The 22,144-nt window shown below is 43.9% G+C and overlaps 1 protein-coding gene across 3 annotated transcripts; it reads left to right on the top strand.

Moving 5' to 3' along the window:
• The first annotated feature begins 940 nt into the window (after window positions 1–940).
• Window positions 941–21,722, top strand: DDB2 (damage specific DNA binding protein 2). 3 transcript variants are annotated; one of them, XM_019812389.3, is made up of 12 exons: window positions 941–957; window positions 1,474–1,630; window positions 2,765–2,901; window positions 3,286–3,477; window positions 16,960–17,105; window positions 18,417–18,516; window positions 18,604–18,781; window positions 19,107–19,249; window positions 19,481–19,570; window positions 20,662–20,826; window positions 20,971–21,016; window positions 21,326–21,722. In XM_019812389.3, the coding sequence occupies exons 2-12, from the start codon at window positions 1,504–1,506 to the stop codon at window positions 21,370–21,372; spliced, it is 1,371 nt and encodes a 456-aa protein (XP_019667948.1). In that variant the 5' UTR covers window positions 941–957; window positions 1,474–1,503; the 3' UTR covers window positions 21,373–21,722. The 3 variants fall into 3 exon arrangements, with proteins under 3 accessions (XP_019667948.1, XP_019667947.1, XP_044895199.1); XM_019812388.3 differs by lacking the exon at window positions 941–957 and adding an exon at window positions 1,174–1,377; XM_045039264.1 differs by lacking the exons at window positions 941–957; window positions 19,481–19,570 and adding an exon at window positions 1,179–1,377.
• Window positions 21,723–22,144: the final 422 nt, after the last annotated feature.

The raw sequence follows: 22,144 nt of genomic DNA on the forward strand, positions 1-22,144 counted from the left end.
ACCAGGCCAGCTCTCTTTCTCAAACCTCATGCCCATTCCTTTTACCAAGCTGACCCCCTGCCTCAGATGCTCTCCTCCCTCCTCCAGCCAAACCCTATTTAAATTCAAATTGAACTCCACAAAATTCCATCTTCCCTGTGAAGCTTTCCTAAATACTTCTTTCTCCATTGGATTATCTTTTCTGAATGCATCTAAAAGTCTTGGTTGGCATGCCACAATTTAGTATTCAACTGCCTTCACTCTGGAATGGTTTGACTTGTTTCACGTGTATTTTTCTTCTCTGCTCAGTAGGTTGCAAATCTTTATAGGGGCAGGGTCATTTCCTACATGTCACTATCCCCTTAGAACTGAGCACCCTGCTGAGGTGAAACTAATGGCTGGTGTGAATAAAGGGGGCGACTCTGCATCTGTGACACAGCTCTGAAAACACAGCCACAAGCCAGCAATGGAAAAGCCACCAGCTTGCCTTTCCCCTTTTTAACACTCTGACCTTTTATCTTCCCATTTTCCATTAAGAAACCATGTTTGAATTTTTCTTTTGGAGCATTCATTTCTTCCCAAGTGTTACTTTTGGAAATGTCTTCTGTCCCTAACTGACCTTTAGTACAGGATCTGCCGTTAATGCATTGTCTCTTCTCACCCTTCCAAAGAGCCTGGCGGATAGCATGAAAAGCCCAGCAGTCCCCCGCTAACAGAAGCTCCTGCCTGGCTCATCGTCGCAGGAAGTAGGATGCATGCGAACTGTCTCCTCTGGGGCCGTGCGGAGGGTCACCCACGAGGGCCAATGCCCAGGACTTTGGCTTAAGTCAGGGCACAAGACCTCTAAGCCTGATTAGCCTACACGCCCTCCAGCCCATCCCTTACTCCCTAAGCGGACACTCGGCAGGTTTAGGGAAAATTTAGTTGAAAGCTGCAAGTGTCAACCACTCTGCACAGAAAAGCTGACATTCGGGGGAGGTGAGGAAACAGAAGCGCGGACACCTATGGCAAAGCAGGCGGGAGGGAAGAGCTCGATTTCCACCACAGGGCGGTAGCGAGCTTTCTACAAAGCCGCCTATGTCCAGGACCAGCCAATCCTAAAGCCCGAAAGGGCGTGATCACCAATTAAAAGGCAGAGAAGGCGGAGCCGAAGCCTTGATTGGCACCTGGTCTCCTGTGGCCTGGCTGAGGCCTGGCAACGCGGAGTCTGAAGAGGCTTCAAGTTGGGTGCTCTAGCCATGGCGGCCATCTTTATTTCTGGCAGATCAGCTGATGGGCACCAACGCGCCCAATTTAGAGGCCAGGCGTTGGGTCTTTCTCTAGGGAGCCCATGAGCCCCTCCCCTCGCGTGCCTCTCTGAGAGGGGGCGGGCCGGAGCAGGAAGCCAGATTGAACGCGGTGAGGCTGTTTGGCGGGAAGTTGGCTTAGTTCCCTGGTCCCCGCCTAGTTTCTCCCCAGAGGCTTCTCAATCTTCCCTCCTTGATCTCGGCATAGGGCACAGTACCCTTTCGCACGGAGGACGCGATGGCTCCCAGGAAACGCCCAGAAACCCAGAAGACCCCCGAGGTGGTTGTGCGCCCCAAGACCAGGAGGAGCAGAAGCCCCCGGGAGCTGGAGCCCGAGGCCAAGAAGCTCTGTGTGAAGGGCCCCGGTACTGCCTGCGCCTGCTGCTTTAATAATTCCGCCTTTGGGGGTTCTCACGCAGGAGGCTGGAGTGGGGGGGTGGGTGCTGTTGGTTTCCTGAGGCTATCCCAAGTTTTAAGGATGCCTTGGGCTGTGCATTTTTCCGCAGGTCCTTTGACACCACAGAGCTTGGGCTTAACCCCTCTCAGGTGATGGGAAGAGGCAGATGAGCTCCATTACATAAGACACAACGGACTTTTCAAATTCCTGTGTACCAGGATTTTTACACACTGAGGACTGCTTAAAATAATCCTACCTTGCCTGGTGGTGCGTGTGGTGAATTTCGGTAGTCATGGTTGCTAGCTGTGTGTCCTTGGTTTCCGCTGTGAGAATCTTCAATTTCCTTCCTTAGAAAACTCATTCTCTGAGGTTTATTGGGGCTTGAACCTGGGGCTATAAGGATTGGGTGGGCACAAAACACTGGAGCAGGGTGTTGTTGATGAAGTGTTTTTTGTCCCTAAGAAAAAGGAATTAATAGGTTGTCAAGAGGCTGGATTCATAGAAACCAGATCCTCAAGTACTTCTTTATTCCTATTCTAAGTGGATCTATCTCTCCAAAAGTAGCCAGGCCAGACCCTCTGGATCCTGCTGGTTTCCCAAAGAACAGATTGGACTTGGGGCGAACAACTGGTCACCTCTACATTATTTTAATATAGGATTTAAAGATACTTCTTTTCCCAGTCACTTCTACCATGCTATCCTAAAATCTTTTTATTTTACATGATATGTGATTTTTAAATTGTCACCCAACCCTACCATGAGTTTTCCAACCTACTGGGAAGAGTTCTGTGTATACTTTATTCTTGGGTGTTTCTTTGGTTCCGTTCTCAGAAACCCTGCAAGGGTTTGTTTTCATATTATTTCATATTTAGCTTCACTTCAGAATTACTATTGGGGGAGTGTTTGGGGCAAGGGGCTGAATCCCTACTCACTATATTTTGTGCTGGCTGAGACTGAGCAGACCATGGAAAGGCCTTAAGAGGTAATGAGAGAGATTGGCTATGTAGAATGGAACAACAAAGCTTTCTTTCTGAGATTTCAGCAGGAAACCCTTCCGTGCGTGAGAGCAGAGAGGAAAATATGTGTCTGTTCTGCTTGGCAGGTTCTAGCAGAAGATTTGACTCAGGCTGCCTTTGGGCGGGGTTGGCTAGCCTTCAGGTCCCGCCATCATACACCAGCATCGTCAGGGCCCTTCACCACCATAAGCTGGGCAAAGCTGCCTGGCCATCACTACAGCAGGTGAGGCATTTCCTGGCTGAAGTGCTCCAGTTTCCCTCGTACCTTTTTACTATTGGGATGTTCTAAAATTAGATGCTCGGTTGGTTCAGCGGGTTGTCAGAGTGGTCAGATCACCTCTACCTTGGTGACTGACCTACTGGGCATTCAGCCAAGTAGAAAAGTCTTATGCTGAAAAGGTCCCATCTGGAATGCACTCTGCCCCCTTGCTTTCCAAGATTAGTTCATGCACATTGCAAATATTTTCACACACAGAGCCAGGCAGTTCACTTTCTTTTGGGGGGGGGGGGGGAGGACTTGGCCCTAGGGCTCATCTATGGAGGAGGCAGAGATTGACAATTTACCCAGGACTTGGATTTTAACTCAATTCTTTTTTCTCTGTGTCAGGGTCTCCAGCAGTCCTTTGTGCACTCTCTGGCTTCTTACCGGATATTCCAAAAGGCTGCCCCTTTTGACAGGAGGGCCACATCCTTGGCATGGCACCCAACTCACCCCAGCACCCTGGCTGTGGGTTCCAAAGGGGGAGATATCATGCTCTGGAACTTTGGCATAAAGGACAAACCCACCTTCATTAAAGGGGTGAGCAGTTCCCTGTGCCAGACAATAGTGCTGAAGACGTGTTTGTTGAAGGGATGGAGAATTATCCAGTAACAAGGAGATGACTGGGATCAAAGTAACTAGGTATTTTCAAACAAGGAAATGGTGACGATACTCAAATCTTCATTGAGTGCCAGCCCTTGAAATATTAGAAGGTGTAAAATGTTGGCCACCCTGTTGTAAGTTATCACATAGAACAGAATCCGAGCCCCTTCTTTTCCCTTGCCCTCATCTTCTGCTGTCTTTCCTCACTTCCTATGCTTTAGCCACACAAGCTATTTCTATTTCTAAAACTGCGCCATTGCTCTTGCTTTTCTCTTTGACTGGAGTGCTCTTTCTCTTGGTTTTCTCATGGCTGGCTCCCTTCAGCCATGACCATTCAGGTCTTGACTTGGTGTACGTCTTCAAACAGCTTTCGCTGACCACTCTGTCTAAAGTAGTCTCTACTTGACTCATTCACTCTGGTTCATTACCCTGCTTCATTTCCCCCACCGACAATGTTTATCAATATCTGAAATGTTTCACTTATTTGAGTGTCTTTGCCCATACAAATGTCTTTGGAAAGTAAGCTCCATGATAAGAGGGACCTTGTCTTTCTGGTTTACTACCATATCCCCAGTGCCTCGAACAATGTTTGGCCTAGAGGAGTAGATGCTTTATTATATTTGTTGAATGAGTGAGGGCCTTGAAGTGTAACTGGGTAGATGGGATATATACATACAAGGTAACTTGCAATATAGATGCTAAATGCTACAGAATGTGAGAGAAGGAAGAACCCCTTGTGAATTAGAGTCAACAGAGAAGGCTCATGGATGAGTGGGGAGTGAGGAGGAATAATATTTAGGTAAATGGAGAGAAAAAGGACAAGCAGAGTGTGTTCGGGGCAAAGTTTGGCATAGCGCTTTCTAGGGATGGCCTTAATCGTGTTGATGTTTATCATCAATTGCTGAGGGGTGAAGGTGTTGGCCCCTCTACCAAAAAGAAGAGCTTTATTGTTATTTACTTATTTTTTCAGCTATAATATTGCCAGTTTATTTATTTATTTTTATAATTATTTATTCATTTATTTATTTTTAATTTACATCCAAGTTAGTTAGCATGTAGTGCAACAATGATTTCAGGAGTAGATTCCAGTGATTCATCCCCTACATATAACACACAGTGCTCATCCCAACAAGTGTCTTCCTTAATGCCCTTTACCCATTTAGCCCATCCCCCAACCCACAACCCTCCAGCAACCCTTGGTTGGTTCTCTCTATTTAAGAGTCTCTTATGTTTTGTCCCCCTCCCTTTTTTATATTATTTTTCCTTCCCTTCCCTTAGGTTCATTGTTTTGTATCTTAAATTCCTCATATGAGTGAAGTCATATGATATTTGTCTTTCCCTGACTGACTAATTTCGCTCAGCAGAATACCCTCTAGTTCCATTCATGTAGTTGCAAATGGCAAGATTTCATTCTTTTTGATTGCTATGTAATAATACTCCATTGTGTGTGTGTGTGTGTATATATATATATATATATATATATATATATATATATATATATATATACCACATCTTCTTTATTCATTCATCTGTTGATGGACATTTGGGCTCTTTCCATACTTCAGCTATTGTTGATAGCACTGCTGTAAACATTGGGGTGCATGTGCCCCTTCGAAACAGCAACCTATATCGCTTGGATAAATACCTAATAGTGTAATTGTTCTATTTTTAATCTTTTGGGGAACCTCCATACTGTTTTCCAGAGTGGCTGCACCAGTTTGCATTCCCAGCAGCAGTGCAAAAGAGATCCTCTTTCTCTGCATCCTCGCCAACATCTGTTGTTGCCTGAGATCTTAATTTTAGCCACTCTGACTGGTGTGAGGTGGTATCTCACTGTGGTTTTAATTTGTATTTCCCTGATGATAAGTGACGTTGAGCGTCTTTTCATGTGTCTGTTAGCCATCTGGATGTCTTTGGAGAAGTGTCTGTTTGTGTCTTTTGCCCATTTCTTCATGGGATTATTTGTTTTTTGGGTGTTGAGTTTGGTAAGTTCTTCATGGATTTTGGATACTAACCTTTTATCTGATATGTCATTTGCAAATATCTTCTTCCATTCCATCAGTTGCCTTTTAGTTTTGCCAATTGTTTCCTTCACTGTGCAGAAGCTTTTTATTTTGATGAGGTCCAGATAGTTCATTTTTGTTTGTTTTTTTAAAATTTTTTTTCAACGTTTTTTATTTTTATTTTTGGGACAGAGAGAGACAGAGCATGAACGGGGGAGGGGCAGAGAGAGAGGGAGACACAGAATCGGAAACAGGCTCCAGGCTCCGAGCCATCAGCCCAGAGCCTGACGCGGGGCTCGAACTCATGGACCGCGAGATCGTGACCTGGCTGAAGTCGGACGCTTAACCGACTGCACCACCCAGGCGCCCCATAGATAGTTCATTTTTGAAAAGAGAAAACCTTTCGTTTGCCCAGATGGGGGCTGACAAATGGAGGACTCTATTGTAAAAAGTGACACTCTGGGCTTAGAGCAGCAGCCACAGACTCACAGGCCTTAAAAAGCCAAAGAGAAAAAAGAGTGATAGATGATGGGATCAGTGGTAAACAGGAGATGGTTGACAGGCAAGAATCTAGGTCTCGTGGTATCAGGTTTGATTTTTTCAAATGAACCCTGAAATCTAGATATTTTTTTTTTACATGAAATGTTCTGATTTTTAAAAATTGTGATGAAATACACAAAACAAAACGTACCATCTTGACCATTTTTAAGTGTATAGTCCAGTGGTGTTAAGTATATTAGAATTCTTGTATAGCCAGTCTCCAGAAGGTGAAACTGCAAAAGTGTTTGCAAAAGTGAAATTCTGTACCCACTAACACTAACTCCCCATTCTTCCCTCTTCCTGTCCTTGGCAACCACCATTCTACTTTCTGTCTTTATGATTTTGACACTCTCATGAGTATCTCATATAAGTGGAACTATACAATATTTATCTGTTGGCTTATCTCACTTCATATAATGTCCTCTGGGCTCATCCATGTTGTAGCAGGTGTCAGAATTTCCTTTTTAAGGCTGAGGAATATCCCACTTCATGTGTATACCACATTTTGCTTATCCATTGATCTGTTGATGGACACTTGGGTTGCTTCTACCTTTTGGCTGTTGTGAATAATGCTGCTATGGACATGGGTGTACAAATCTCTCTTCAGGTCCCTGCTTTCACTTCTTTTGGGCATATACCCAGAAGTGGAATAGAAGAGACAGACAAGGCCAGTGGTGAACCCAGGATGAGTTTTCTTAAATGGAGGCTCCAAAGCAGCCCATCAGAAAAAGCCAGGTTAGACAGCCTTGGGATGAGATGGATGTTCAAGAACAGGTGCTTGAAGCCAGAAGAAAGGCAGCCAGAGAAATGCTGTGCCCAGAGTTTGGCTTCCTGCCCAGCTGGTGAGACAGGTGACCACCAGAAGGGGCAGTTTTAAATTGAAGTCAAAACCCAGAACTCAGGCAGGAAGAGATTTGTTTTGTTTTGTTTTTTTCCCCTGGGAATCTAGGACATGGGAATAGAGAAATTTAAGAAGTACCTAAGGGTGTCCTCAGGGAAGAGCCACCTGACGAAAAGGAGAATGACATCTGCTTTGAACTTGTGCCAGGCTGAGACTGCTTTTGGTTTACATCACCCTTTATTATAATGTGCATTTAAGTGATGTTTCCTCACACCATGGTGGAGATTGGCCTGGACATTTGAATTTTGGATTAGCAAGACACTAGATTGGAACAGAAGAAGGGTATGGTGGTCTGGAGAACTGCCTGTCTTTACTCCCAGATACTGTCAGAAAGTTGATTTGGCACCAGTGACTGGAGGAGAAGCACTTTTTTGTCATTCTTTTGTCCTCTGACCTCATTTTGTCACTTCTTTTGTCCTTTGACCTTGGCTCTGACCTTTACATCTTCAGGCCCTTGGCAAGGAAACACATTACATTTTCAAAATGAAGATAACTTAGTTTTACTCTTATTATAAAATGATCTTTGGGGCGCCTGGGTGGCTCAGTTGGTTAAGTGTCCAACTTCTGCTCAGGTCACGATCTCACACTTTTTGAGTTTGAGCCCCATGTCCAGCTCTGTGCTGACAGCTCAGAGTCTGGAGCCTGCTTCAGATTCTGTATCTTACCCAAGTAAATAAGTGTACGTACTATTTTGAGAGAGAGAGAGCACGCGTGCAAGCAGGGAAGGAGCAGAGAGACTTATTTTAAAAAAAATCATTGTGAGGGTGCCTAGATGGCTCAGGTGGTTAAGCACCCGAGTCTTGATGTTAGCTCAGGTCATGATCTTACGGTTGTTGGTTGGTGAGATCCAGCCCTCTGTCGAGCTCCATGCTGAGCGGGGAGCCTGCTTAGGATTCTCTCTCTGCCCCTCCCCTGTTCACATGTACACTCTCTCTCTTTCTCAAAATAAATAAATGAACATTAAAAATAAAAATAGGGGTGCCGGGTGGCTCAGTTGCTTAAGCGTCCAACTTTGGCTTAGGTCATGATCTCACGGTTCGTGATTTCAAGCCCCGTGTTGGGCTCTGTGATGACAGCTCAGAACCTGGAGCCTGCTACTGATTCTGTGTCTCCCTCTGTCTCTGCCCCTCCCCCACTCACACTCTGTCTCTCTCTCAAAAATAAATGAACATTGAAAAAAAATTTTTTTTAATAAAAATAAAAATGATTGTGATTTGTTTGGCGTGTTTTTCTATATGTTTCTCCTGTTTGGGGTTCACTGAACTTCTTGGACCTATGGGTTTGTCATCAAATTTGGAAAATTCTAGGTCATCATTTCTTCAAATAGTTTCTCCCCCTTTTTTTTTTTTTTCCTCTGGGACTCCAATTACATACATGTTAGGCTACTAGGTATTGTCCTGCAGGTCATTGATTAACACTTTATTTTTTAATCCCCTCCCCCTCATTTTATTTTGCATAGCTTCAACCGCATGTCTCAACTTCATTGATCGTCTACATCTAATCTGCTATTAATCCCATCCAATGTCTTTTTCTTTTCAGATACTGTATATCATCTCTAGGAGCTTAATTTAGGCCTTTTAAAATATCTTCCATTTCTTTTTTCATGTTCATTACTTCCTCTACTTTTCTTGACCATATAGAATATATTTATAACACTTGTTTCAATGTTTTTGCTTAATTCTATCATCTGTGTCACTTGTAAGGGTGTTTGTATTCACTGAGCTTTCTTCTGGTTATAAGTTCTATTTTCCTGCTTCTTTGCATGCCTGGTAATTTCTCATTGGATGCCAGACATTGTGAATTTTACATTGTTGGATGTTGGATTTTGTTGTATTCTTTTAAATATTGTTGGGCTTTGTTCTGGGACACGGGTACTTATAACCAGTTTGATACCTTCAAGGCTTGCTTTTAAGCTTTGTTAATATAGTTACTATATTAGTTTCCCATTGATTCTATAACAGATTATCACAGTCTTGGTATCTTACAACAAAACAATTTTATTCTCTTACGGTTCTGGAGGTCAGAAATCTGAAATCATTTTTCTGAACAAATGTCAACACGTTGGCAAGGCTGGTTCTTTCTCAAGTTTCTGAGGGGAGAATTTGTTTCCTTGCTTTTTTCAGCTTCTTGTGGCCATCTGAACTCCTGGGCTGTGGCTTTTTCCATCTTAAAAGTGCATCACTGCAATTTCTGCTTCTGTGATCACATTGCTTTCTTTTCTGACTGACTCCCCCTGTGTTGCTCTTATAAAGACTATTTGATTTCGATTATATCAGTCCCACCCAGACAATCCAAAATAATCTCCCCATCTCAATATCCTTAACTTAACCACATATGCACAATCCCTTTTGTCATCTAGAGTATTATTCATGGGGTCCATGGATTAGGACATGGACATCTTGGGGACCATTATTTAATCTACCCCAGTTAGCATGGATTTAAGGAAGCCTATAGTCTAGGTATAAGTTGGCCTCATCCTGAGGCAATACTCTTCTGAAGACTCAATGTTCTGTATATTAAGTCTTTTCATTCTGGATGGTGAGAATACAGACTATTCTGAGGATTCTCCCCTATTTATTCATGGTGTTTCTCCCCACTCCCCTCCCAGCCTTGGGTAGTTTTCTCATACCCATTTACACATTAATACTTACCCAAAAGACTTGAGGGGATCCTTGTGAAAATCTCCAGAATGTCCCCTCTGTGTGTCTCCTCCCCAGAATTTTGCCCACAAATTCTTGCTATGTTGGCTTTCCTAAAATTCTGTCTTCTCAACTCAGTGAGACTGCTAGGCTGTGTGTGTCCTCCCTCTCGGTCTTGCTGCCTGGGTACTTTCTCCAAGTGCTAAGCTGGGACAGTTGTAGGACTATCTCTTTTGCTTGCCTCCTGTCTTGTGCTGCCTGCTGTCTAATCTCTGAGAACCTATTTCACTTTTCTTGTCCATTTTCTTAGTTGTTTAAGACAGGAAGATATACCTGTTTTCTGACACTCCATCATGGTTGGGAACAGAAATTCCCATTCATTGTAATAGTTTATCTGAGGATTTAACATTTTTGTCCTACACAGTCTTGTCACCTACAAATCACAAGAGTTGGGTTTCTTTCTTTACTATTCTTATACTTCTTTTTTGCCTTGTTCCATTGTCTTATTCTAGTACATTGCTGAATATTGATTCTAGCAGACATGCTTGTCTTATTCTTGATCATAGAAGGCTTTTATATTTTATCATTGAGCATGATTTCTTCTACTTTCTATTGTAAAATACACATAACATAAAATTAACCAGTTTTTAAAAGTTTATTTCATTTTTTAAAAATTTTTAAAGTTAATTTGTTTTCAGAGAGAGAGAGAGAGAGAGATGTGGGAGGGGCAGAGAGAGAGAGACAGAGAGAGAATCCTAAGCAGGTTCTGAACAGTCAGTGCAGAGCCTGATGTGGGGCTCAAACCCACGAACTGCAAGATCATGACCCGAGCTGAAACCAAGAGTCGGATGCTTAACTGACTGAGCCAGCCAGGCGTCTCCCCATTTTAACCATTTTAAGTGTACAATTCAGTGGCATTAAGTACTTTCACATTGTTGTGCAACTATCACCACAACCATCTTTAGAACTTGTACATCTTCCCAAAATAAAACTCTGTACCATTAAACAAAGACTCTTTATTACCCTCTCCTATATGCACTAATCTGCCTTCTGTCTCTAAAAATTTGAGTATTTGCGGCACCTGGGTGGCTCAGTCGGTTGAGCGTCCAACTTCGGCTCAGGTCATGATCTTGTGGTCCGTGAGTTCAAGCCCCACGTGGGGCTCTGTGCTGACAGCTCAGAGCCTGGAGCCTGTTTCTGATTCTGTGTCTCCCTCTCTCTCTCTGCCCCTCCCCCACTCACTGTCTATCTCTGTCTCTCAAAAATAAATAAACATTAAAAAAATATTTAAAAATTTGACTATTCGGGTACTTCATATAAATGGAATCATGCAATATTTTTCCTTTTGGGTCTGGCTTCTTTCATTTAGCATAATGTTTTCAAGGTTCATCTATGTTGTAGCATGGATCAGTACTTCATTACTTTTTTATAGCTGAATAATGGTCCATCATACGGATTTGCCACATTTCATTTATCCAGTCATCTGTTGATGGACGTTTGGGTTGTTTCCACCTTTTGCTATTATGAATGCAACTGCTGTGAATGTACATGTACAAGTTTTTGTTTGAATACCTGTTTTTACTTCTTTTGGGTATATACATGGGAGCTTGTTTGTGTTTTAAAATTGTCTGTTTTTTAATATCCCTTATCAGATTATGTAAATTCCCCTTTTATTCCTGGTTTGCCAGAAGCTCTTGTGAATGAAATTGTATCTCATCAAATACTTTTTTGTATCTCTTGAGATCAGCATATGATTTTTCCCCTTTATTCTCCTAATGTGATAAGCTACACCAATTGATTTTGTGTGTTTGTTTTGGTTTATTAATTATATTCCAATTTTTCACTTAAATTTTCTTTTTTTCTCATTTCTTAAAACCTTTCCAATTTTATCATCTCCAGCAAGTAATACTGCTTCTTAAAAATCATGGTAAAAGCACATAACATTTATCACTGAACATTTAAAAAAAAATATATATATATATATATTTGTTTTAAGTTTATCTATTTTGAGAGAGAGAGAGAGAGACTGTATGAGCGGGGGAGGGGCAGAGAGAGAGGAAAACAGAATCCCAAGTAGGCTCTGCACTACCAGTGTGGAGCCCGACATGGGGCTTGAATCCACGAACCATGAAATCATGACCTGAGCTGAAGTCAAGAGCCAGACGCTTAACTGACTGAGCCACCCAGGTGCCCCTATATACATACATTTTTCTAAGTTTATTTGTTTTTTGAGAGAGAAAAAGTGTGTGTGTGTGTGTGTGTGTGTGTGTGTGTGTGTGCATGAGTGAGTGAGGGAGGGGCAGAGAGAGAAGGAGCAAGAGAATCCCAAGCAGGCTCCATGCTGTCAGCTCAGAGCCTGACACCAGTCTCAAACTCACGAACTGTGAGATCATGACCTGAGTCAAAATCAAGAGTGGGACACTTAACCAGCTCAGCCACCCAGACACCCCAATCACCAAAACATTTTTAAGTGTACAGTAGGGTTAACTATATTCACATTATTATATAACAGAACTCTAGAACTTTTTCATTGTGTAAAACCGAAACTGTATACCCATCGGATAAGTTCCTCATTTTCCCCTTCCCTCAGCCCTTGGCAACCGCAATTAATGCTTTCTGTTTCTATGAGTTAGAACTGCTTTAGATACCCCTAAGTTTTGATGGGCTTATTGTGGTTACATAGGAGAATGTTCTGCGTAGGAAATACACAGTAGAGTATTTGAGGGTGATTGGACATCAAGCTGGTAATTTATTATCAAATGCTTCCAGAAAAGCAGTTCTTTGTGCTAGTCTTGCAACTTTTCGAAGAGTTTGAGATGGTTGGAAAACAACAACAACAAAAGACTGATATTTCTTCCTTAAATGTTTAGTGTATTCAACAGTGAAGCTACCAGGATCTGGAATTTACTTTGCAAGAACATTTTTAGTTGTGAATACAATGCCTTTAATCAGACTATTCTGATTTTCTCTTTCATTTTCCATCAGTTTAGCAAATTCTAGGCATTTCCCCATTTCATCTAAGTTTTCAAATTTATTGGCATAAGATTGTTTATTATATCCTCTTATTATTGTTTAAAATGTCTAAGATTTCTACTGATGTCCCTTTTTTGATCTATTACATTGGTTATTTGTGACTTCTGTCTGGTCAGTCTCACCAGGGATTTATCAATTTTAGTAGTATTTTCGTTGAACCAACTTTTGTTTGTGAATTTTCCCACAGTATATTTGTTTCCTGTTTTATTCATTTCTATTCAATCTCCTACTTTATTTTCCTGTTACTTTCATACCTTCTTGAGATGGATGTTTGAATCATTGATTTTTAGCCTTCTTTTATTATGGATAATGCTTCTATGAATATTTGTGTTCAAGTTTTCATGTGAACATACTTATTCATTTCTCTTGGGTATATGCCTATATGCCCAAGGGTGTACATTGATGGGACACACAGTAACTTTATGTTTAAGTTTTTGAGGAACTGCCAAACAGTTTTCCAGAGCGACTTCTCCATTTCACATTCCCACCAGCAGTGTAGGAGGGCTTCAACTTCTCCACATCCTTAACAACATTTGTGGGTTTTTTTCCAGCTTTATTGAGGTATAATTGACGAATAAAAATTGTGCATATTTAAGGTGTACAGTGTGAAGTTTTAACATATATGTACTTGCAAATGATTACCATGGTCAAGCGAATTCATCACCTCACATATTACCTTGTGTGCGTGCAGCGAGCTGAGAACATTTAAGATCAACTCTCTTAGTAAATTTCAAACATATAACATACTGTTAATAACTGTAGTCACCGTGCTGTCCGTTAGAACTCCAGAACTTCCTCATCCTGCATAATTGACACTTTGTACCTTGGATCAACATCTCCTCCAGCCCCAAGCCCCTAGGCAACCACCATTCTACTCAGCTTTTATGAGTTCCATCTCTTTAGAGTCCACATATAAGTAAGATCATGCAGTATTTGTCTTTCTGTGTCTGACTTATTTCACTTAGCATAGCATCCTCCTGGTTCATCCTGTTTGTCACAAATGGCAGGATTTCCTTCTTTTTACAGGCTCAATAATATTCCATTTATATACATACAACATTTTCTGTATCTCTTCATCTGTCTACAGACACTGAGGTTGTTTTCCTATCTTGGCTACTGTGAATAATGCTGCAGTGAACACAGGAGGGACGATAACACTTTGAGAAGCTTATTTCATTTCCTTTGGATATATACCCAGAAGTGGGATTACTGGATCACATGGTATTTCTAAATTTTCTGAGGAACCCCCATGCTGTTTTCTGCAGTGCCTCTACCAACTTACATTCCCATCAACAGTGTACAAGAGTACCTTGTTCTCTACCCCTTTGCTGGTACCTGTTATCTTCTGTTGTTTCGATAATAGCATTCTTTTTTTTTCTTTTAGTGTTTATTTATTTATCTTTGAAAGAGAGAGAGTGAGTTGGGGAGGGGCAGAGAGAGAGGGAGACACAGAATCCGAAGCAGGCTCCAGGCTCTGAGCAGTCAGCACAGAGCCCAAAGCAGGGCTCGAAATCACAAACCATGAGATCATGACCTGAGCCGAAGTCAGTGCTTAACCAACTGAGCCACCCAGGTGCCCCTGATAATAGCTATTCTAGCAAGTTTAAGGTGATATAGCTCATTGTAGTTTTGATTTGCATTTCCCTGATGTCAGGATTAGTGATGTTGAGCACCTTTGCACATACCTGTTGGCCATTTGTGTGTCTTCTTTGGAGAAATGTCTATTTAGGTCCTTTGCCCATTGTTTAGGTTATTTGGGGGAGATTTTTGGTTTTTGCTATAGAGTTCCTTATATTTTTTTATATTAACTTCTTATCTTATATATATATCTTATATATCTTATCTTATATAACTTCTTATCAGATACAGTATGCGAATATTTTCTCCCATTTTATGGGTTGTCTTTTCACCACCTGTAATTGTCTTTTTTTTTTTAATGTTTATTTATTTTGAGAGAGAGCATGAGCACGGGAGGGGCAGAGAGAGAGGCGGGGAGAGAATCCCAAGCAGGCTTTGCATTATTAGCACAGAGCCTGATGTGGAGCTTGATCTCACAAACTGAATCATGACCTGAGCTGAAATCAAGAGTCAGATGCTTAACCAACTGAGTCACCCAGACATCCCTAGTTGTCTATCTTTTTTATTATAGCCATCCCAGAGGGTGTGAAATAGTATCTCATGATGACTAATGATGTTGAGCATCTTTTCATGTGCTCCTGGCCATTTGCATGTCTTTGGAAAAATGTCTGTTCAAATCCTTTGTCCACTTTAAAATTAGGTCTATTTTAAAAAATGTATTTTAATCACAATTATTTTGTGTGCGTAGGTATGTATGTATGTATTTAAGTAGGGTCCATGCCCAGCATCAGGCTTGAACTCATGACCCCAAGATCAGGAGTCAGATGTTCCACCGACTGAGCCAGCCAGGTGCCTAATCACAATTATTTTAAAGCCTATATATAACAGCTCCAATATCTGTATCTCCTGTATCTTTCAAATGTTTTTTCCTCTTCGTTTTTGTTTATTTGGCCTTATCTTCTGATATGCCGGATGATTTTAGATGTAATGCCAAATATCGCATATGAAAACTTGTAGAGATAATTTTGAGTTTTGGGTGGTGATGTTTTCCTCTAGAGACAATTTTTTTTTTCCTCCATCAGATCATCTTAATCCAATGAGTTTAAAATTATTTGAATCTGGACTTCAGGTTTTGTGAAGGTCAGGCTATTTCTAGTTTGCTCTTATTTCGAGAGTGTCTAGGATCTTAACTAAAAGCTGGGGTTTTTTTCTAAGAGCTCTCCTTCTTGGCAAGTCTGAACTCCAGTTCTGCCTCTCTTGCCGTGTGAGACTGGCAAAACCGCAGCCCAGCTTCTCGGCCTTGAAGCCACCTACCACTTTCACATCAGCTTGTCTGCAGTTTGGGTTCTCTGCTTCAAAGCCACAGCCTTCTAATCTGCATAGACCTCAAGGGGTAAAGCAGCATCCAAACGTCAGGTCCATCTTTCTGCTTCTTTCTCTGGGATGTTGGTCTTCAAGTCCTGGATGCCTTGATAGCTCTCCATTGACTTCAGAAACTGTTCTTTAAAGACATTTATTTTGGAGGTGCCTGGGTGGCTCAGTCGGTTGAGCATCTGACTCTTGATTTCGGCTCAAGTCATGATCTCACGGCTTGAGAGATCGAGCCCCGCGTCGGGCTCTGCACTGACAGAGAGCGCGGAGCCTGCTTGGGATTCTCTTTCTTCCTCCCTCTCTGTCCCTCCCCTGCATGCATGCTCGCTCTCTCTCTCAAAATAAATAAATATTAAAAAAAAAAAAAAAAGCAAACACGGTGAAGCCTTAGTGAGCACAGGACTCAACCGTTGGGAGCAGAAGATTATCACAGCAGTAAGTGTTTGGCGGACCATCGTCACCTTTATAGAGGAGATAGGACGTGCCAGTTAGCATGCTGAGTGAGCCAAGTGGATGTTGTGGAAGAGGCCTTGTACGGGTCTGTGAGGCTGGGATAGCGGCAGCTTAAGAAGTAGAGAAGGGGCTCTTGAGGGTGTAAAGTTCTTAAGACTGTGCCTGATACATAAGAAGCACTTAATAAGGTTATGTTTTTTGATGTTATGATTATTTTCATCATCATTGTCTGGAATATCTGGAAAAAATAGGAAGGAGTTCAGATCTGACTCCTGCCCACCTAATCCAGGCACTGTTCCGAGCTGAAGCTCTTCTAAAGAGCACTGGGCAATAAACAAACCATGGTACATCCACATAATGGAATGCTTGGCAATAAAATGGAATGAGCTCTGGGTACACATAGTAACTTGGGTGCATCTCAGGGGCATTATGCTGAGTGAGATGAATACTGTATGATTCATTTATACGACAATCTATTAAAGGCAAAACCATAGCACGGTGATAGAGAACAGATCCACAGTGGCCGAGGGGTGACAGGAGGAGAAGGGGTGTGACCACGAGGGGAGAGCACAGGGGGCCTTTTTGAGGGGATGGAACTGTTCTGCATCCTGATTTGAGTGGTGGTTATTCAAATCTATACTCTTGTGTTTTCACATCCATAGAAGTGTGTGGTAAAAACAACCAAATGTACCGTATGTTAATTTCTTTTTTTAATTCAATTAAAACTAAAACCTTAAGTAATGAAGAGTCCCATGGAGCGCATGCCTGCGTCCAGGCCTCTCGGCTGGCCTGGCCGCACGTGCTGCCTGCCCGGCTGTCTGGTCGGCAGACTCCGTGCACCCGGGCCTCATCCTTCTCCTGGGCCATCTTCACTCACTGGTTTTTCTCTTCCTTATGTTAGATTGGAGCTGGAGGGAGCGTCACTGGGCTGAAGTTTAACCCTCTTGATACCAACCAGTTTTTCACCTCCTCAATGGAGGGAACAACTAGGCTGCAAGACTTTAAAGGCAACACGCTCCGAGTGTTTACCAGCTCAGACACCTGCAAGTGAGTGGCTTCACTAGGAGGGAAAGGGCTTCTAGGCTCTCGGTGTAGTTCTGACGAGAGCCTCTGGATCTTGTTTGTATTACCCAAACCTGGCACGGGAAAGACCAGCAAGGTGGCAGCCCCTTTCCACCCTTCCCTCTCTTTCTGAGACTTTCTGTAGCTGCCTTTCTCTGTTCCAGGTGGGTTACTGCTTCGGTGAGGTATTCTAGAACCTCAGCTCTTCTCAGAGAGGGAAGGGCTTCAGCTCTTCTGTAAGGCATTCATATATTAGACTAGACCTTGATTCTCACTAGTTAACATGGCATTGGCCTAGAAAGCCACTTTTAAAGGTTGGAGCAGGAACTAAGAATTTGAGATTTCATTCTCTACATCCCTGAGTTGTAATGACCCAACCACTTTTTTGATAGAAGCTTAAAGGGATAGAATTGTGCCCATAAAGCACTTTGGACTCCCCAAGGGCAAGTGGCTGGAGAAATTACAAAAGACGCGTCAGTTTGATTTCTAGCCAGAGACACGACTCTAACTGTTCTCTAAGGAATCAAGGGTGTCGAGGCTCTAACTAGCACTGGACATTATCCTGGGCTGCCCCACAGAGGTAAGAAATACCAAGCAATCAGGGCAAGTGATGGGATAGACCCAGCTCCATGTTATTCTTCCACAAGAAACCCTCCCTCCGAAAGATATTTGTAGGGGATACAAAAGACACCGTAGCAAGGATTTGAGTGTTTGAGAGGAAAAATAGGAATCTGAGATCTCCTGGCTGGGCATTAGGATCCCTGAAGCAATCCCAACCCTTTGTCCTCAAGTAGTCCGAGAGGCAAAAGAGCAAGACAGAGCTCCTAAAATTGTGCTTTTTCCCCTAAATGCTCAGAAGAGGGCAGAAGTTCTTTTCTCGCCAGCTCTGACAACCAGAGCTGGGCAGTCCCTTTTTGATTTGTCATCTCCTTTGGCCCAGAGGGTAGAGAGTGAAGAGAGACACCAATAAACATGTCTTCCTCAAAACCCAGGGCTCTAGGGGGCAGGCTGGCCTGGGGACTTGCCTAATGGCTCTAAGGGACAGCTTCTTAAGGACTCCTACCGGCTGAGGATCCTGGCCCCGACAGTAACTGGACAAATTTCTGAGCCTCATCACTCTCATGCCCTCTCTCTGGAAGGTAGACAAGTAAGAGTGTTCCTCACTGGGAGTCCGTGGTGAGACAATTATTCACTTATTCAACAAATACTGATTGGACATCTATCCGTTAGAGCTGGAACAGTTAATGGCTCTTGCCTTTGTCCCCAAGAATCTTATAGCACAGTCTCTCCCTCCAGCATCTGGTTTTGCAGCCTGGATGTGTCTGCCAGAAGCCGAATGGTGGTCACAGGCGACAATGTGGGACATGTGATCCTGCTGAACATGGACGGCAGGGAGGTGCGTTCTCTGGAGCCCTGGTCTTCCCTTTCTTTCCCTTACCCCCAGCCTCCCTGCACCCCACCTGAACCAAGCCCTTCTCTGCAGCTTTGGAATCTGAGAATGCACAAAAAGAAAGTGACCCATGTGGCTCTGAACCCATGCTGTGATTGGCTCCTGGCCACAGCCTCTGTGGACCAAACAGTGAAAATCTGGGACCTGCGCCAGGTTAAAGGGAAATCCAGCTGCCTCCACTCGCTGCTGCATAGCCATCCTGTCAACGCAGGTGTGATATATCAGACCTCATCCTTCCTGCAGACCGTGCCTATCCAACCGTTTCTGGGGTCTCCCCTCAACATTTAGAAGCTGCTAGGCCAAACCCTTTACCCTGATAGCATCAACCAAGTTGATATCTTGGAAACTTTCGGAAACTAGTGGTCCCCAACGGCTGCTAAGTTTCTAGAATGTTTTTGTTCACAGTCCAGATTCACCTCCTCCCTTCCACCCGGGGTCTAGAGAGGAGTGGGAAAGAGGGCGCCCCTGCAGAAGGCCTGTACCAGCCAGGACAAGGGCCTGTGGTTCCTTCAGTTCTGGGGCTTTTCACTCGCCAGCTTGTTTCAGTCCTGACGGAGCCCAGCTCCTGACCACTGACCAGAAGAGTGAGCTCCGGGTTTACTCGGCCTCCCAGTGGGACTGCCCCCCGAGCCTGATCCCACACCCTCACCGCCACTTCCAGCACCTGACGCCCATCAAGGTAAGTGATGAAGACAGGCAGCTATGACATGGGGATAGACTGGGTCTATCCCAGACTGGGTAGAGAAAGGCCAGATCTGGAATCCCTAATCCCAGATCTCATCTTGCACCCACACAAAGCAGTCTCTTCTCCCCTGGCTCTCTCTTTGTCCCTTCTGTCCCCCTTCTACAATCCCACTTTGCTGGGTTCTGTCTCCTGTAAGCTCTTTTCCTGTTTTTTTTTTTTTTTCAGCCCAGCCTATCTCCCTGCTGTTCTGCCCTCAAACTTCAGTTCCTGCTGACCTCAGCCTTGCTAATGACTTCTCCAGTCTCAGCCCCCAAGGTTTTTATGGTCTTGAAGTCTTCTGATTCCTTCCTGCCCATGCCCCCAGGCAGCCTCAGCTCTGCCCATTACTCTGCTCTCCTGCTTTGTGTTCTTTTATAGAACCACAGCCTTTCTTCAGACCTCCAGGATTCATGCCTGTACTTCTTTCATCAAGACAGCATAGTGGTGGGGGCGCCAGCCTCAGGCAGGCTGACAACCTCCGGTTAGAATCCTTGGGCAAGCTGCTTGAATTTGGGGTCTTGGTTTCCTCATCTCTAAAAAGGGAATAATAGTATCTGACCGATAGGGTTGTTGGAAGAATCAGTATACCTAAAGCACATGCCCAGTGCCTGGTAAGTACTACATAAACAGTGATGATTTAGTATTAGGGAGGCTCCCACGTACCTCAAATCCAACCCAAGCTCTTAAGAACAAGCATTCATCACTGGCTGGTTCCCATTGATCCATGTGTCATCTCCCACTTTGTAACCAGCCAGGCCAATTTCTAGCTTCCCAGGTGGGCCTGTGACATGTCCAAGCTGTGGCATGTACCACCTCGTCCTTCCCGCTAACCATGTCTTTCCGCCTTCAAAACTCCCTTGAGATTTCTTAGGAAAATCCCACCTGTCATTCCAGCTAACTGCCAGCTTTGTTTTGAGTGGGGTAATCTGGGGAACATAGGTTTCTTTCCCTTTCTTGGCCATGAGCCATCTCCTGCTCAACTCTTTATCGTTCACATTGATGGAGGGATTACTTCAGAACTTCCATCCTATTTGGTTTTTGGTTACCAGAGACTTTTCGCTTTGTTGTAGGCTTACCTCTTTGGTTAATGTCTGGGTAAAGCTGATGTTAAAACCTTGATCAGTTGGTATGATCTCAGGAAGTGCAAAAGAGAAAGAAGGCCTGAAGGTGTCCCAAGGTCCAGAGAAGCCAATTTGGGATTAAAAATTTGGGACGGTAGATGCACATACAATAGTTTCATGTGGGTCTGATCTCCCTTATTAAATTGCTGGCAACTGTATTAACAACTGTTAGTGACAAAAAGTACTTTTGATGTCCCTCTTGACAGTGCTCTGCATTTACTCTCATGACAACTCTTCGTCTCCTAGGCAACCTGGCATCCTCGGTACAACCTCATTGTTGTGGGCCGATACCCAGATCCTAATTTCAAAAGTTGTACCCCCCATGAATTAAGGACCATTGATGTGTTTGATGGAAGCTCAGGGAAGATGATGTATCAGCTCTATGACCCAGAATCTTCTGGTATCATTTCGGTGAGGTTTGGGCCCTCAAATAATGATGGGAGGAAGCAGGGATTCAACCTACTTTATTGACCAAAAACGACCAGAAATTTATCCTCATGTGCCCTTCTCCCAGTACCTCAACCTCTCCTCATGCTTATGCCCTTGTCTCTGCAGCTCAATGAGTTCAATCCCATGGGGGACACGCTGGCCTCTCTGATGGGTGAGTGAAGTGGTTATATCTCAGACTGGCCAAGCCCTATCCTACTCCCCAAGGTTGAGTGCAGGCTCTCCTCAGCTTAGCCCTACCAGTCACCCCAGGGTAGGAGTCAGTAAAGAAGACTACCAGGAGACCGTGGATTCTTTGGCCTGGGCCCTCCATGACTCTTGCTTTGTCCTGGTCATGGCAATGCCTGGCTGCTGTCCAATTTCCTGGTATTTCCTTACCAAGTCCTAGGTTCCCTGGGCCAACCCTAAGTTCTCAGAGACTGATAATGGAAGGTGCAAGTCAGACTGGTCTCACTCCTCCTAGGTTATCACATTCTCATTTGGAGCCAGGAAGCTGGGATGCGGAAATGAGACACATTAATGGCGGTGTGGGCCAAGCAAGGGCTTGGAGCCACCTGAGAACAAATCCTGTGAGAAGAGGCGGCTATGTGTTAAAGGGCCAAAGGTATCCAAGTCTTAGGGTTGGAGCAGGGACACTGTGGCATGGGACACTGTGGGACTGGGACACTGGCATGTTACTGCTCTGGACTTAGATCCAGAACCTTCTCCAGAGTTGGTGCCCCAGGTGCCCCAAGGGTCCTTGCTATTATCTAGCCTGGGGCCAAGGTACTTTTCTTTGACGTGCAGTGGCAGAGTGATCAGGTAGTGGTTTTCAGTTTGTGCTCACTATTGACATGGCCAATAAAACCATACCCAACTGAGCTTCTGAGTGGATTTTACAGCACTGACCTGGTCAAAGGGCTCCTTGGGCCCCCCAAAATGAAGAAAAGGCACAGAAACAGCACTGAGTCTAAAACTTTCATTCTCTGGACGCTGCCTTAGCCCTATTCTGGGCCACAGCCACAAGCTGTCCAGCTTACAACCTACATTTACCTCTGGTCCCTAGAGACCCCAGCTTAGCCGACTGGGATAGTAGTGTCACAACTGTACAACTCACTCCCCTACCCCCCCCCCCCCAACCCCAGTACAAACACCCTTCTGACCTGCTCCAGCTGCAGGGTGACAAAGGTGCCTGAAGCATTATGTCTGACTCTAATGGTGGCTTCAGGGGGACAAAGGAAAACTTGGCTGGCTGGCCTTTGGGTGATCCAGCTCCTTAGTGGCCAATGTTTGTACGCCCAAT

The sequence above is a fragment of the Felis catus genome, chromosome D1 (assembly GCF_018350175.1).
Source record: "Felis catus isolate Fca126 chromosome D1, F.catus_Fca126_mat1.0, whole genome shotgun sequence".
NCBI classification, from domain to species: domain Eukaryota; kingdom Metazoa; phylum Chordata; class Mammalia; order Carnivora; family Felidae; genus Felis; species Felis catus.